This window comes from Pristis pectinata, chromosome 15 (assembly GCF_009764475.1).
Source record: "Pristis pectinata isolate sPriPec2 chromosome 15, sPriPec2.1.pri, whole genome shotgun sequence".
NCBI classification, from domain to species: Eukaryota; Metazoa; Chordata; class Chondrichthyes; order Rhinopristiformes; family Pristidae; genus Pristis; species Pristis pectinata.
Window position 1 is genome coordinate 11,716,179 of NC_067419.1, and position 18,042 is coordinate 11,734,220.

General features: G+C 39.0%; 1 protein-coding gene across 12 annotated transcripts in view; it reads left to right on the forward strand.

Moving 5' to 3' along the window:
* Positions 1-16,893, forward strand: part of LOC127578216 (ataxin-7-like protein 1) — a 204,053-nt gene extending 187,160 nt beyond the window's left edge. For all 12 annotated transcript variants that reach the window (XM_052029948.1, XM_052029949.1, XM_052029950.1 and 9 more), the window contains 3 exons: positions 972-1,896; positions 10,413-10,490; positions 14,341-16,893. In XM_052029948.1, the coding sequence (XP_051885908.1) occupies positions 972-1,896; positions 10,413-10,490; positions 14,341-14,358 (1,021 nt within the window). In that variant the 3' untranslated portion in view covers positions 14,359-16,893. The remainder of the gene's footprint in view (positions 1-971; positions 1,897-10,412; positions 10,491-14,340) is intronic.
* Positions 16,894-18,042: the final 1,149 nt, after the last annotated feature.

An 18,042-nucleotide genomic window follows, 5' to 3' on the forward strand; every position in this document is an offset into this window, starting at 1 on the left:
ACTTTTGAGATTTTCAGAGGGAAGGTAGATCTTCAGAGGCTGTTTCCTCCAGCTGCAAAAGCTAGAATTAGGTACCATAGTCTCAGGTTAGAGCATTAGTCATTTATGGTCGAGATTAGGAGAAGTTTCTTCATAGAGAGCTGTGAATCTTTTGAATTCTCCAGCAGAGGGCTGGGGATACTCAGTCTTTGAGTATATTCAAGGTGCAATTGATGCATTTTTGGAGATCATGAGGAATCAAAAGAGGACAGTAGCATGGATGTTGTTAAGATTTAACCATGACGCTAATATGATAGCAAAAGGCTGTTTTGTTTCTACATGTTGTGAACATCATATGACCTTGCACCATCAAGTGAATCTGTGGGTTCATCTTAGCCCCCATTGATAAGCACATCACAGCTATGCTGCTGTGAAAATCTCACGTGTGAATGTTGGTATCAGTAAGCTGATTCTGGAATTCTCATGTGAGATTTTCTCTCTATCCCTGCGTCAGTTGAGCAAACAGGAAAAAAAACAATAAAAGTTAAATACATAATCTATGGTTACTAAACTTTTGGACATACACTTCAAGGCCAGTTGAGCAGCAAGTAACCTGGATGCTTATCCTTTCCTCTTCGTGTTTTCATCAGTGCTTGATTGAAGTCCACGCTCATATTTAGTGTTATTCTCCTCAGAAAGTCTTCCCTTCCTTTATCATCAAAGGAACTTCAGAAATAGGTTTGCCACAGGGCTGCATTGAGCCAGAGGAAAAGACTTCAATATGTAATTTGCTGCAAAATTTAAAATAAGATGTTCGTGATTTTGCGGCACATTACAGAAAGAATCTTCCCTCAGACCTGTCCTGTTTCATGAGGAAAGTGAAATTAGAATGGCTTTCCTCTGTCTTTAATGTCATTTTTATAAGTATGGGTCTTACACTGAAATATTGATTCTAACATATTTCTCTTTGTCTCTTACCCAAACAATTCTAGGAAAATTCCTCCTGCAGCAGACAGCCCTATGCCATCGCCCACAACCTTTTCCACATCAGTGCTGCAGCCTCTGAGCAGCCCTTCTGCAGTTTATCTATCTTCAAGCTCAGCAATGACTCCTTCTTACGTAATGACAGCCCCCATGTTGTCATCAGCGGGGTTTGTGACCACAACAGACACCAATCCCATCATGTCGTACAATGCTGCCTTTCCACATGCAGCCACTGCATTTAGTTTGATGGATTCTGCGTTCAAGGCCCCATCATTATTGTCGCCAGTACCTGCTGTCGTACCTTCCCCGTCACTCAGTAAACCGCCGAAAACGAAAACCAGCAGATCGTCCAAAGTTAAGGACCTTCCTTCCCGCAGCGATAGGGGCTCGTGTAATAAGAGGAAGAAACCTCCACCTCCTGTCTCCTCCCCATTTCCTTCAACGTTACAGAGCTCAGCTTCAACTTCATCATTTTCAGGGTCGCACAAAAGGAACTGCATACTGAACCCTGGCACTGCATTGAACTCATTTCCAGCCACATCTTCCTACAGCGCAATGTCTGTGCACAATACGAACAATGGAACCAACGCACTCAGTGCCAAAATAGACCCCTCAGGACGGACTACTTTGCCTGGCAGCTCGACTGACTCTATTAAACACATGAGCATGGTGGTAAGCAGTATTGACCCCACTCTCTCTGTTTCCTCCCTGGTGCATCACCCAGGGGACCATGCACTAGTAGCACATAATGCTATGTCTTCGCTGCCCCTTCCTTTTGACAAGTCAGAAGGCAAAAAGCGTAAAAGCTCTAGTTCCAGCAGTAAATCCAGTAAAATAACCAAAATGCCTGGTATGAACAGTGTTCACAAACGAAGTGCTGCCAATGTCATATCTTCAGTCTCGGAAGCTTCAAACAGTTCTGTCTCCCGCCAGGTAAGGACTTCTGATTCCTTCTTTCAGAAAACTTACTCTATTCTGGGAATGCCAGACTTTTTTTTCTTTACACTATTTGAATGTATTACTGAAAAAAAACAGATTATTGCATCATTTATCTCAGTGGTCTTTATGGGATCATCCTGTACACTAAATGATTTCTGCATTGGAGCATTGACAACACAGGATGCATTTAATTGGTTAACCGCTTCGGACGTGCTGAGACCACGGAAGGCATTATAGAAGTGAAAGTCTCTTTATATTCAGTGGAGATTAGAGGGCATATGTAAACCCCCAACTATCGGAAGAGCTTCAAAAATTTGGAACTGAGTTGTGGAGGGGAGAGACAAAATTGCAGGAATGTAGTATTGACTTTATATTCATTACATTCTCAATTTGAAAAGGCAGTAGACGCATTTGTTTCTGGGGAGCAAAATGGGATTAATTGCCTGAAGGCTTTTTATATTTTTAAAAAATATTTCATATCTGCAATAATGATGTTTTGTGACTCCTGCTGAGAACCAGCCACTGTCTTACTTCATTAGGCATTATTCTTTAGCAAGGATTGGGAAGTGAGCAGGGTGGTCTTTGGCACTGCTGGCTTGGATTGGAAGGGCTGCATCACACGGGGGCTAGTGGAGAATGTGGCCCCAATACTGTGCCTAATCCTGCCCCAGGATTAGGTCCCACTGGTCTGCTCACTAGTGGGATGAGTTCCCTCCTCAAAATCTCTGCAGTCTTCCAGACCCATGGAATTTCCCGCTATCTGACAGTTGCTGATGCAGACCCATGTTCTCCCCTCTCGTGCCATTGCTGCACTCTCTCCACCTTCTCATTACTTTCTGGGTGGAGCATCAGAACAGAGAGAGTCGATTGGGAGGGAGTTGATGTGTCAGGGAGTGAGCAGGGCAGTACTCAGCACTTGGCCTGTGGTTTTAAAAAATTGCAGCAGAGATCTAATTTTATGGATCCACAATTGCCACAAAACCAGAAATAAAGTAGGGCCTTATCCATATGTGAAATTTAATCAATGTTCTTGCTAGTTTGTGCGATTTTGTACCTCTCTCAAATGCTAATACTGGCAAATCTTGATGTTCCAATTTAGCACTACTTAAATTTCTAAGTAGTATACATGCAACTGCACAGGTTGTCTGGAATTTATGGAACAGACTGCAGGTGACGGTTTTGATACCCAATTTATGACATTCTGTTCCTTTATAATTCAGCAATTTGTCGTTTTGCGTTGTTGAGATGGTGTGGTGCATGGGTAAGATTAATATGCATAATTTTAGCAAAAAACAGTGACGGAGGAAGTAATTTCAATGTGGGATGTGATTGGCAGGAAATGAATAGCTCAACATGTAAGTGTTTGATTTAAGCCAATTCTGTCTTCCAAGCCAACATCTTCTGATGCACTCTTTTTCAGAACCTTTACTTGACCCCATTAAAATATAAAAATAACAGAATTAAGATGAACTGAGATAATACACCATATCTCCTACTTTCTCCAAGTCCTTGCATGTTCTTTGATAGAATAGCTGGAAGAATCCTGCTATAAAATCAGTCATAGAAAGTCTTAAACCAACTTCTAGGGCAGATGCAAGGGCAACAGAGGACAGGTAACAAAATTTACTCCCTGAACTCTGTGTGTTCAAGGTAGTCTCCACAATTGCTTTTCGGTATGGAGGGCCATAAATTTGAGCCCATGGCAATGTATCTGCAAGTCAGGATTGTGTGTGGTTTGAAGGTGAATGGAAGTAGGAAGAGGAGTTTCCAGCCATGTGGTGCCGATGTTCGTATAGGTGGTGCAGGTTACAGGTTGAAGAGGAACCTATTGAAAGACATTTGAGAGTTCAGATTGATTGTTTCCTTTCCACACAGGCTCCCATTGGTGGGAAGGTGGAGTGGTGAGGTCATTGTTTGTGGACTTGTTGACTTGAGTTTGATTTGGGTCCTTTGACTCCATTTACCATAATGGCAATTCTTGCCGAGCATTGCTTTATTGTGCACTTTACTGAAGAACTTGGCACAACCTGTAAGCAAACCAGCAATGGTATTGCTATTGAATGGTTCTCTCATCTTCACTTTGTGATGTCAATGAAGTGTTCAAATGTAACAGAAAGCTTTTACCATTCTGTACATGGCAAAAGCAGAACAAGACTTTGAAAATAGTTACTTATTTAAATTTGTATTGAAATTATTGTCTGTGATTTAATTTGAAAACATGCATATTGAGTTTCCATCTTTCTTGTTTTTGTTTAGCACTGTGTCATTGCTCTCAATGTTCACCTCTTCAATGTTCAGTAATTCTGCTGTTTTGTTTTTTCTTTTACAAGATACCAATCCCTGACACAGTTGTTTCATTGTGTGTGTGGGTATGTGTGAAGAGACCATCTAGTCCTAGCTTTGAGTTATTTAAATTATTTTTTGTGCATATTATCTTGATATTTGCACCTGTGAGTACTGGTCCTATCACATTTATTTCCCTTCGTGTTCAATCTCCATTTGAAAATTATTATTGAATTTGCTTCTAGTACTTTTTCAAGCTGTGAGTACCAGATTACAACAATTTGCTGTCTAAGTGTTTATTCCCCTGCATTGCTTTTGGTTCTTTTAGCCAGTCACTTTATATCTGTAAACTTTAAACCAATAATCTTCAGGGAAATCTGAAATAAACACAAATACTCAGCAGATCAGGGCTCTGCAGTTCTCTCTCCATGGATACTGCCTGACTTGCTGAGTAATTCCAGTATTTTCTGTTTTTAACTCAGTGTCCTTTGTTTACTGATCTTTTGCCATTTGAAAAAAATTGCTCAATATTCTATTAAAGCCATTCATTATTTTTGAACACCTTCATCAAATTTCTTCTTGACCTTTTCTGCTGTCCCCAGCTTCTCCAGTCTTTCCACATAATGGTTAGTTCTTCTGTACAAAACTATTTAAATGCAAAGTGATCTTGGAAAAAAATAATCAATGCTGTTATTTATAATGTTGCATAAATCAAACCCCATGAATACTTGGAAGTTTTTTTTTATTGACTGCATGTTGCTCTAGAGAGACTTGAGTAGTTTTTTTTTGAACTGTAATTTACCAAGACTTTAATTCTTTATTTTGATTCCTTTTTCAGTTATTTTGCTGCACAAAATACTATAGAGAATATAAGGGTATAATGTGACAGTAATAAAAGTCCTTAACTGGTCAAGCATGTATGTGGCAACTTTAAATAAGCTCAAACCACTTCATTATTCTGAATCTCTTAAGTGGATAAAGCAGTTAAGTTTTCCACTATATTAGATCACTGCCTTTTGAAAACAGCTTGAGTCTTGTCTCTCACTTGATAATTACAGTAAAGGGGAGTATGTTTCCATTTATTTAAATTCATGCCTACTTGAGTCTTCTTGGATAAAGAAAGTTCTGATATATTTCCATATACAAGGGAAGCCTTAATTCTCTTCTGCAATAAGTGATTGTATTTTAACAGAGGTCTTGTCAGAATATTAATATCAAATTTTAGTTGCATTGATGCAAGGTGAATGATGAGATTTTGATCTTGAGAACTGCTTCCTCATAGTTCCAGTGACTCAGGTTCAACCCTGACTTCGGTAGTGTGCGGGGTTTGCACATTTGCTCAGTGACCATGTGGGTTTCCTCTGGATGCTCCGGTTTCCTCCCACCTCGCAAAGGTGTGAAGGTTGGTAGGTTAGTTGGCTACTTTTGATTGCCACTAGTGTAAGTGAGTGGTAAAATTGATGGGAATGTGGGGAGAATAGGTAACGGAAAATTAGTGGGGAATGGGATGGCTCTGTGAGCCAGCCTAGACTCGATGGGCCAAGTGGCTGTCTCCTATGCCATCAGAAGTTATGGAAATATCTTCAGCTGTGCTTAGTTCTGAACTAGGGCGACACTGATTGGAAAGACGATGAAGTAAGGTCCAGGGTAGTCCAGCACTTCTGTGCATTGCTCATGGGGGACCATGAAGAAAGGTTCTCAACTGGGCTGGCTGCCTGACTTAGCAACAGAGGCACATCTCTGTGGGCTGGCAAACAATGTTTCTTAGCTTAAAAAAAATACTCTGTAACCTTTCTACTGTCGTTTCCTGTGGTTTCTCACTATGAGTAAGGATATATGTTTTAAATGTTAAAATCTGAAAGGATAATAACAGCTGTAATAGTTAATCCTTCTTGCAGAACACTGTACTTAATGCCCCAATACTTTCAGTGTCATCCTTCTGTTGCCAGCATGCATCTCCATCGAGGAGCACCCATGGAGTATGGGGAACTGGCACAGAAGAGGAGATGAGGCCTGGGGCAAATCTTGCCATGATCATACTGAATGGTGGAGCAGGCTCTTGGGCCAGAATGGGCTACTTCCTGTACCTATTTTCTTATCTTCTCTTGATTATCACATTCCACCTGTTGCATAGTTGGGACTGAGGTTCAATCGTGCTGCCATCTGCTTTACCATGGCTCTAATGAGGCCCTCTTGGGAAAGTGGGCGATACATGCTCATTCTTTTGTTTCATACTTCATCTCTCCCCCTCGCCCGCACCCTTGCGCCCTCGCTGTCCCATTCTCGCTCACTGTCCTGCCCTCTCTATCTTCCCCCTGCCCTCGCTCTCCCCCTCCCTTGCTCTCTCTCACCCTTTCCAAGAGTCAGATCAGTATGTTGACAAGAAATGAGCAATAGTTTAGCTGGCTCTACATGAATTTCATTTCCAGAAACATGATTAATATGCTTTGCAGGGAACAATGATATGCTGCCTCATTTTGGAGCTATCTAAATTATGCCTGGCCTGTAACAGTAGGCCTATAACACCAGGCACTGTGTAGGACAACTAAATACAGACAGTGAAGTATCCTGTCCTGTCACTATACTGAGCTGTGAATGAAGAGTCTTAATTTTTAAAATAGCCTTTCAATATAGAACAATAACTAGAATGGATGTAACGTGATTGCCCCAGCCACAAATATGTGGTACATTTGAGACATTATGTGAATTTGTGGCTGTGATTATTTTTTTTGCCAAAATCGCAAGCTGTTCAACTGAGACGTTCTAAAACTGTTAAGACCACAAGTCATTTAACAGAGGAGAAATAGCAAGCATTAAAGTCAGGGAACTGGCCAAAAGCATAGCCGATGAAATAGGTTCTGAGGAAATTCATAGAGTCAAACAACACAGATACAGGTCCTTTGTCCAACTGTCAAATATCTCTGTACTATTTCTGTAAACCAGCACATACTTTGGAGCCAACAATGTCTTGGCGATTCAAGTTTTTGACAGAGAGGGTTAAAAAAGATCAAAGTTTAAAATTTAGAGGGAGGGCAAAGAATGTGGAAAGAATATAAAACACTTGTAAGTGAGGGTCTTGAATTCAGTGCATTTGGCGACAAAGAGCCAATGGTGCGGTAACTTAGTGAGCAATAAAGGGATGATACGCAGCTAGAAGAGTTTTTAACAAGTTATAGTTAAGGTAGCAGGATACTGGGAAGGCCAGTATGGAGATAACAGAAGTAGAGATCAAGGGGGAAAGTGGGGATGAGGTAAAAGTACCTCACGTGATGAAGAAATAGAAGTTAAAATGGTTCAGTGAGCTCAGGAAACAAATTTTGGTTGGTCTGAAATTGGATTTCTTGCCATTTAATATTGGGAAATATTTTATCCAATTCATAATCTGCCATTGACAACAACCTAAGAAGAACAACATTGGTTTGCGAGTCAATCTGGTGGCAAAAAGGTATTGATTGATGCTATCAGCTGGACTCATACCTATGGATGACGTTAGTGAGAAGAAAGCATAAACATCGTTTAATCGGGAATGGAATAGTGTGTCTTCCAAAGTCGAATGCTGGGGTGCAGAAGAAAAAGTGCATGGCTTGAGATGAACTGGCTTTGGCGGAACCTGTATGATTGGAAGCAAGTGAACCACAGGGAAAGGTGGTGTTGAACACTGTAGCATAGGCATGGTCACCATCTAAAAGAATGTTGTGATATTTTGGATCAGATCGGTTTTGGTGCCGTGGGCTGGTGCCATGCAAGAATGCAGAGGTTTGAGCTGGGCAAGAGTTAGAGTAAACAGGAACAGCACTGAAACTCATTTCTTCTTATCATGATATGAAGGTGTTAACGTATTTCATGCTTACATGGACGTTTTTTTCTCTTGCACCTAAAATTCAGAGAATTTTTTTTAAATGAGTGGATCGAGGAAAGATCATATAGCTCTTTAAGTTTGTTCTTTTCAGAGATCATGTAAAAGTGTCTGACCCTGACCAAGAGTACAATCCAGTTTATTTAATCTCCTAGGGAGGTGCCAAACACGCATAAAAGCTATAAGAAGATGAGGGTCAATAAAATATTTCTTTGATTCTTCAAGGTAATTAGCAAAATGGCAATATTTTAATCTAATGATTTACAATCACAATCCACAGGTGATACTTAAATGATTGCTAAATAAATGCAAGTTGTTGTAGCACAAAGAGCCATTGTGTTCCATTTGGTTCATTAGTAGTCCTAAACCCCTCAGTCCTTGATCACTTTACCACAATGAATGAATCCACACAACATCTGCATGAATTCTTCTCTCATGTATCAAGAAATTCACAGGATTTATTGTGCAACATTGCACCAAATTGATTGTCTGATCCATTCGAGGATACTCGAAAGGTATTGTCACTATCTGACCATCTCCCCCTTCAGTCCCCTCTTCAGTGAAAATAAATTGTATAAATAGCTTTTGGTCACTCAAGTGCAACATTCATTGCTCCTTTTTGGACCCTGTGCTTTTCTGAAGATACAAATTTTGGAAAGAAAAATCATAGATTTGTGGAGGGTCTTTCAAGACTTCATGATATTCCTGCATGTTTATTTTACTATAAGTTTTATATTTTATGAGTTCAGAGAAGTCCCCTGGCTGCACAGTACAATTCCACAAACAGATCACTAAAGAACTCCACAAGTCCATTTCTAAAGCAAGAAATTGTTATCTGCTGCTTTTCCGTGCCAAGCAGATTTGGAATTGGCCCGGTGTGCTGTTATTTCCATGTTCTTTAAGACTTCCACAAGCAGAAATCTTAACAAAATAACAAAAATTTACTAGAATGTTGCCGAGTCTTCAGGAGTTGAGTTACAGGGAAAGATTGAACAGGTTAGGACTTTATTCCTTGGAGCGCAGAAGAATGAGGAGAGATTTGATAAAGGTTTACAAAATTATGAGGGGTATAGACAGAGTTAATGCGAGTAGGCTCTTTCCACCTAGATTAGGGTGGAAGGGGAAAAGTTTAGGGGGAACATTAGGGGGAACTTTTTCACTCAAAGAGTGGTGGGAGTGTGGAACGGGCTGCCATCTGATGTAGTAAATGTGGGCTCACTCTTGAGTTTTAAGAATAACTTGGATAGATACATTGACGGGAGAGGTCTGGAGGGTTATGGACTGGGTGCAGGTAAATGAGACTAGCGGAATACCGTTTTGGCACAGACTAGAAGGGCCGAATGGCCTGTTTTCTGTGCTGGTTCTAACCTCTAGTTTTATTTTCATCTCTGGAGAATTGCGGATAGTTTGTGAAGCATGACTTTTGATATTTATGTCCAAACATCAGTATTGGCCTTTGCCTTAGGTCCCCACTATTAGAGACCAGACTGCAGACAAATCAGTTCACTCCATACGATTTCAAGAAGCTGCTGAAAGAATTGGATAAAGCAAAAACTTTTGGACCAAACAGTATTTCAGTTATTAGCACTCCAGAATTAGCTGAACCTCCAGCCAAGTTGCTCTAGTACAGCTGCAACACCAGCATTCATTCAAGTAGAAAATAACCAGGATATGCCAAGTTCGTAAAGAGCAGGACAAATCTAATTAATTTCCATCCCCAAGTCAGCCTACCCTCAGCCATCAGGATTTCAACCCGAAATGTCAACGTATGCCTTTTCGATCCATAGATGCTGCTGGACCCTCTGAGTTCTTCTAGTGTTCTGTTTTAGTTTTTAACGTTTTGCCTGTCTGTGCAAGATGAACCAACTGCAGCATTTTTCTCTGTCCATATCTGTGGAGGTGTGACAGTATTTACAATCCTTTTCACTGAACCTTAAATAGTAAATAGATTAAAATTGTATTTAAGCAGAAAAGCAATTGTTTCTCAAAAATCACTGTACAATGTATGGGTTTCTAGGTCAAAATGTTGCAATGAAGGCAGTAATTTGACAACTACTTGTTTACTTAGCTTGGTCATTAGCAGTGTGCCTCCTTCTAAGGCATTGTTGAAAATGGATTTGACCCCAAAATGTAATAAAGTCTGACATTTAAAGTGTATGATGTTATTGTGATGATGCTTACAGAAACTATCATTGTCATTTGGATAATTATTTTGGAAAGATAAGTGTTCCCACGATCAGAATGATTTGTTACTAGAAGTTTATATTTTCAGAATGATGGATATCATCCTGCCACCGAGTAACTTACTGTTGAAATGTTCATGTTGTGTGATTCTAATTTTCTTTTAACCTTTATTGTTTCTTTCATACAGATAGGGAAAAGCAGCAGTATATCTTTATCACAATCCAGTCCTTCAACCACAACAAGCCCTGCACATGGTAACAGACAAGTAGGTAACAGACTATCTGTATCACTTTCAATGACTCCTGCAGAGTTGCAGTTCATTTGAGTGACCTTTTGATGGCAGGATTGTTTTGTAATTGACTCTGAGTGTAGTCGCTGGGAGCAAGCAGTTTTATTTTCAATCCAAATCCTGTTCACCAGCAAAGTGAAAGCAGTTTTAACTCACGTCAAGTCTATTTTGTGTTTTTTGAACATGCACAATTGACATATGGACTCTATTAGTTCTTAACAAATTAACAAAGACCATATTGGTACTTCTTAAACAATTGTGTTTTCACCCAGTTCAAACTGTACCAGAAGAGAAATAGAAACCAGATAAAAGAAAGTGGTTGAAATTCTTATTCAGCCAAGTATCTTGCTTTCAAAAATTAGGAAGCTGGTAGATGATAGAAATTTCCTCAAACTTTAAAGAGCTTAATCTCCTTAAAACTTTGGCTTCCAGGAAAGGAGGATTATAAAGATAACAGTGGAATCAAAGAGCTTAGTCCAGTTAAGTGCAAAGCTGACATTCCTCATCTTGTTATATATACTTGTGAAGGATAGACAGTTCTTATGAAAACCACTGTGGTACAAAAACTCATTTGTGTGGAAAATGCTGTTTTATGACAAAATAAATTTTAAAAATCATATACATTACAACTGCCTCAAAGCTTAAAGTGCAGATTGCGTCCTAGCTGATCTGGAGTCTACAAGTGATCTGTTAACAGTAATAGTGAGAATGTTGTATTGATTGCAGAACTATATGAACATACACTTACACAGATATCTGAATTTACAACTTTTAAGCAAGTCTGTAATTCTAAAAAGGAAAAGACAGTGGCCTAAAAAACTAGATTGTATACTGATAGTTTTCCCACAGGTAGCTGTCGGGGCAGTAGTGGATTGGCAGTGGTGGGATTTTGAATACTGTCATTCTGAGAATTTATGCTGTATGGAGCTGCTGTCACAGCCCAGGGTGAGGGCTTCGCCAGTTCTGGTAACCTGCTAGATGATAGTTAGCTGCAGTGCGAAGACTATCTGAAAGCCCCTTTAAACATTGTAATACAGAACCACAATGACAATAATTCTCATGATGGAAATCTGCACTTTCATTGTATTCCACTTATATGGATTGGATTCTGGGGTACTGCAGTAAAGCTGAGATCTCTGCTATCGGAGGCTTCAAGTGTTGAAATGCAACTAGCCACCACTTCTGTGGGGAAAGGAGAGCTCCAGCTCTGTTTGCAAGGTGGATCTGGATTCCCCTGTTTTCCAATGCACTTCACTCAAGCAGCCCTTGTCAGTGTCCCCAAGCCATCTCGATGTGCATGGCTATCAGTCTTCTGTAGGTTGCCTCTCAGAATCCAGAGTCCTGTAAAGTTGGACTTGTCTGCTACTTTGTCCTTTGGGGACCTGGCACCTGTGCAGCCTTTCACCCCTGTTGCTGGTCTCTCACGCCCAGGACATACTTTGTGAAGACTCTGCTCGAAACTAACCTGTGTCATACACAGAGTTTGCAGGTCTCAGATGGAATGAAGGGGTGGCGTTTTCTCAGCAGCTGGGCCTGAGTAAGTGAGGATCTTTGGCTGTCTGTAAAGGAGAGGCAGAAGGAAAGGGGACAAGGCAAGAATGAGGTGTAAATAAGAAGGTTGTGGGATGAGGGGAAATGAGAGTAGGAAAATTTGATATGAGCATTCCGTCATATTTTACAATCTTTTTACCACTGCCCAAGGACTCGGTGGTAACAGCCAGTACTCTCTCCCCTCCCCAGGATGCTGAGCTGATGGACATGGTATTGAGTGCCAGGCCTTTCCCAGGCCAGAATATCCAGCATTGGCCCTGATCACACCAAGTCTGCTCTAGTGGACAGGCCATATTGTTGGCATGTCCAACACCAGACTCCTCAAATAGACACCCATGACTAGTCAAAATAGAGGAGGAGTGTTTGGGATGACATTGACAACTTTAAGTCCATGCATTAGAAGCAGAAAGAAGCCCAGCATAAATAGTGGATGGAGTGCCAACCTCCCAATCTACCTATCTGCCCATCCTGTGACGGTCTGTGGTTCCCACGTTGGCCTCATCAGCCTTCTCAGAACCCAATGCACTGGAGTAGAAGTCATCCTCAAAGGAGAGTGCCACCAGGCTGCTGTAGCTGGTGGCAATTCTGTGGCAGCTTGTCGCACAAGAGTGATGTGTATTAGTGAGTGTGCAGCAGTGTATCAGCATGATGTGCCTACTGAAGTTTGAATAACAGACAGTGTATGCAAACTATGAATGTGGATTTGAGTGTTGAAGTCGTTGCAAGTCTGTCAAAGTGATGATGCAGATGCAAAGTAGGCGTTGTGATTAATAGAGATTGTTAGATGAGGAAACCAGTTTGAGAGTCCACTGCTGCTGTTTCTGGGAGATAGAACATGTTCAAGCAAATCAATCACTGAATCAAAGACATCAAACACCAAGCTGTCCCTGCTGTCTGTGGTTTGAATTCCACAAAAGTGAACATTGAATTTTAGTTAGATAATTCATTCAATTTGAACTTAGCCTCAGTGATCTTTATCACTTCCTTTGAGATATATCTCGTTGAAAACTTCAGCAAAAAACATTCTAGAATATTCATTTGAAATTTTTTTTGTAACTTTCTGTAATCAAGTTCAAGGAATCTTAATGCAACCAAAGCTTCAGAATTTGGGGGAAATAATTTTATGCTCTTGACAAGATCTGTGTGTTACCCCAAGGTGAATGATCTCTCCTGGTCTTCTGGAGCACAGCTGCAAAGTGTCTCAGTCGTGCATTTCAGCAGAAAGCCATAGCGATGATCAGAAGGTTAGAGGTTATGAAACTAACCATGGGACTGGAATTGTTGACCTATTTGTGATGAATTAATCCTGGACAAAAAAAACCTGTTGAATTTTATCTGATCTACTGTAATTGGGAATCTGCTCAACTCCAAGCTCACGTTTGAATTTCCATTTAGTTAATCACCAGTATTCCATCTTGCCCCAGAACAATGGGTTTCTATAGATTTAGGGAGGGCATGATTTCTCTACCCCGATTCATTCTCAGTATTAAAGTTGCAAAGCATAGCATGAGCAAGTTGGAGTAGCTATTGATGAAGCACATTTCCTAGAAGTATAATGAAGCAGTAACAGAATAAAAATGGTTACATGAGTTGCAGACATATCCATTTGAAAGAGTTGGACTTCAGGTGCAATGAGAGAAGTGGGGTATGAAGAAGAGACATGGGTCATATTTATTGTACTATTTACTTAGAACAGTACAGCACAAGAACTTAAAAGGTACCAGTGATAATAATGAACATATTGATGAACAACTGGAACGTTGTTCAACCCACTCTCTTCAAAAATTATTGCAAATTCTTGTAATTTGACTGCAAAGTGCTGTATATGTTGCTTCATGTGAGGGGAGCCACAGACTGGATGTGCTGCAGTTCAGATTGTTTTCTGTTAAGGATGTAGCTCGTTAATTTTTGAGACCTGATCAATTGTTATTTCATCTTAATCTTGCTGCCCTCTCTTCTTCTGACCAAATTTTCCTTTTGTTTTGAAGAAAGAGAATGATAATCTGTGTTCTCATTGAAAAAATACATTTAAAATGCTAAAATTTTATTTTTATTTTGTTTTACAGTTTCTGAAAAAACATCCTTAAATTTCATCTTCGTGTTAGAGCAGTCAGGAATATCTTGTTAACTACTGATGACTAAAGTGAAACGCATTATAGCTAAAGCCCCTTTTTGTTAATATTTCCTTTTAAGGCTGCTCCTGCTATAGGCTATTAGTGCGGTGTTTTTTCATTTAGTTTTATATAGCTTAATTCTATTTTTCTTCTTTTTGCAGCCAAAAATCCAGCAGTGAAAACTATTTTCATGGGATAGTAGTTTTGAAAAGATTCAATAGTTGAAAGTGGCTCTGGTACTCACCTTCGACTGCATAATGGACTGCACCGATAAGACAAGAACCTCTGCTCTGAAGATGTGAAGAAGCCTCCATCTTAGCCAATACCTCTGAGCGGCCTTTACCCCCATTCTTCTGGCAATGCTGGCTGAATGAGCATGTGATGAGTTTCGAATTAGAGAAAGCCCAGTATCACTTGTCCTTTTGGTGGTGGTTTAGGGCTGTCCAGTAATGCAATACACCAGATTCTATAAAAGCCAGGATAATCATGATTACCCCCTCCCCTTCCACAAAAGATAATTAATGTTAATCATGATCTAAATTGACTTGACATGTACACAAAGATTAAACGTATCAAAGCATATTTTTACCTGGAATTTTTTAAATTCTTGACAATTGGCAGGATTTATGGAATCCCACATGATTACACTGATTTGTATCCCTATAGTTTTTATATAAATGATATATGCTTTCATCAAAATGTTGTTTTGCGACATGGTAGATTTTCGCAGTGTGGGGTGTTGAAAAAAATAATCTCATCTTGGTTCTACTGGCTCTCATGCTTTACTGTTCCATTTATAATTCCATGTCTGTATAGAGACATTAGCTACCAGAATACAAAAAAAACTTTTCAAATGCAATTTTTCTTTCCTAATGGCAAAATTTGTTTCATTAATTGGTGGAGGTGGAAATTTGAGAGAGTATCTTTTTAAGCAAGTGACAGAAACTGGATTGTCACCAGCTTTGTATCAGAAGGTGTTATAAAATGGTGGAGTTTTCCAGCATGATAATGTAATGAGTGAAGTTGCAGAGGGACTATTGAGAGATAGTGGAGAACAAAAGCATAGGAAGTGTTAATGATGTCTTATATTTCAGTGTTAAAAGTGCACTTATTTTGTGACGGAATCTTCCCAATTAGAAAAGAACAGGCAGGGATTATAGTAAACAAGGATTTTCCTGTAATAAGAATGGATTTTTATGGTTTTAATAGTGGTATATTAAAAGCGAAGGCTGTTCTGTGTAATAAACTAAAGCTGGTGTGCAGAGACTGTTAAAATGAAGTTGCAGCACAGAGAACTATTTTTTCTTAAGCTAATCACCATCCACACAGTTAAAGAGGTTGTTCCTTTAATTGTTAGTGTTAATTTTCATTAATTTATGATTTATCATTTTATTAATGCTCTAACTGGCCAGGATAGGTTCAGAAATAGAATTTAGGAATGTCAAAAGTTGTGTGTTTATATATTTTTTAAATAAATTTGGATTGAATTTTTTCCTATGTACATTTTGTTAGACTGAAAATTGTGTACATATCTGTTGTTATTTTTGCACAAATGTTTGTCATGATTAGCTTAGGAGCTTTTAAGTATTTTAATTTTTCTAATTTATTGTGGGTTGTTATAAAACTACAGGGGGTGGGAAATGAATTCCCAGTAATTAGAATAATTTATGTGTGTGTGTGTGTGTGTGTGTGTGTGTGTGTGTGTATATGTGTGTGTGTGTGTGTGTGTGTGTGTGTGTGTGTTACATATATAAATATATATATATATATACACACACATACACATGTATATCAAAAATAATGCTGAAGTCTGTCACAATTACAAACTTTCCTTTTAAAACTAACTGTGTTTGTCAGGAACTGCTACTGGGTAGTGAGATGCAAGACAAGTCCATGACTGAAGGGGACAGCTTGGTAATTATAACAAGTGTCAGTAGTTGCCCACGTTGTGGGCCTTGGTATTGTATATTGTACCAGTACAAATCATGGACACAATGCATAAACCTGTCAGCCATAAAGAGACAGCAGATTACTGTATGCCTTCTTTTGTATTGATGTAACAATTGTATATAAAGCTGATCAAAAATTTGTAGAAAATAGTTTATACAGCATTATTATATTATTGCTGAATCTCAGTGAATTCTTGGGGAAAAGAAGTTTTTCTATTTACACCTTATTTTTTTGTTACACTGTTGACCCATGGCATTTTGACAAAACTCTGTGGGTTTTGCATTGCTGGTCAGTCATGGGTGTGTTAATACTGCTGTTGCACAGATAAGAATTTGCACCTGCCTCATTGTGCTTTCCTACTGCAGATTTAAATTCTACCCCTTTCCCATTCAAAGATATCAAAAGCATGTAAAAATCATCTGTGCCATACTGTAACTGTTCCTTTTCTGTAAATGAATTTTATACACTACATATTTTCAATTTGCTTTGTGCACCTTTCCATCTTTTCCACCCACCACCTACCCTCCAGCAGTACGATTGTGTTCATTCCATGCCGACCTTCATCTTTGTGGTATTGTTAACAGAATGGTGTCTAGAATAGCTGTAAATAGTTAATTCAATGGCGTATAAATTGAACAAACTTTGTTTCTGATTGACACTGCCATGGTTCAACACCCAGCTTGGAGAGATTCTCTAGTGAGGGATGTTTTTTTGTTTTGTTTTGTAACAGGCTTTGTAAATAAAAAAAATAATTTATATGTTTCTAAGAAGTACACTTTCCTGTTGCATCTTTACTACAATTTATAGACTTCCTTCAGTTGTTAGTGAATTTATTTTTGAAACCGGGTGACAAAATGTTTCCTCGGCCATTTAAGTGAAGATCAAGTCAGCAACTGAGGCTAGTGAAATGTGGTTTTAGTTTTGCATCAGTTCATTGTTGTGGAATTTGGATGTGAAAATCAAATTTACACACCTGTCGTAATGCCATTTCCAGGAAGTGACCTCGTATGGTTTCAGTTCCACTTCATTCACAAGATGTCTAAAGAAGGTGCAAAGGCAAGCTTGTGCTCCCACATTTTCCCCAGTGGTTCTTTCTGAATGTTAATAGGTGTGTTAGTGGTCAATGTTTCAACATTAAAACTTAAATGGCTACAGATGTTATTGAATAGAGTTCAGAGCTAGTCTTGAGTAGAACTAATTTTGATCTAACCATAAAGCAAACAAAGTTGATAGCGCAGTGTGTGTCTGTCAGCTCCACAACAATAAGCAGGTAATAATCTGAAGCTCATTGCGCATTGACATCTGGGCCATTCTGCAATCTATCTTTAGCAAGAGGAAACTCCAGATCATTGTAATAAGTCTCCATCCTGATATCTTATACTCTGTAACAACTAAACCTGTTGATAAGTATGCTAAACTTAGATTTCTGAACTGAAATGACCAGGGTTTGGAAAACAATCCTGATGATAATATCCGGTGACATTCATTAGACATAATATTGTTTTCCACTTTGAAAGCTTTCAGGGCAGGCCTTTTATAGTTTAATATATAGTTCAGTAGTTAATTCACTGACATCGAGTCAGCTCCAAAACCCTCAGCTGCATTTCACTGTGATAAACCAGTCCATTTTATTGTATTACACTGGAGGGAAATTCTCTCACTCTCTGGCAGTATATTATTCTAATGGTCATTACTGCATGATATTTTTAATCTGTAGCTATGCTTAGTTAATAGTTTTAAGATTCTGTTTTTCACAATCATGGATTTTAAAGCAGAAAATGGCAAATGGATGCAAAATTTTTCTTTAGATTTAAGTTACATATGAAGTGTATTCATGGTCATTTTACAAATTAGAACCTTTTGTGAACTGTTATGGTCAGGGAAATTCTTGCATGATAAATCATTTCCAGCTA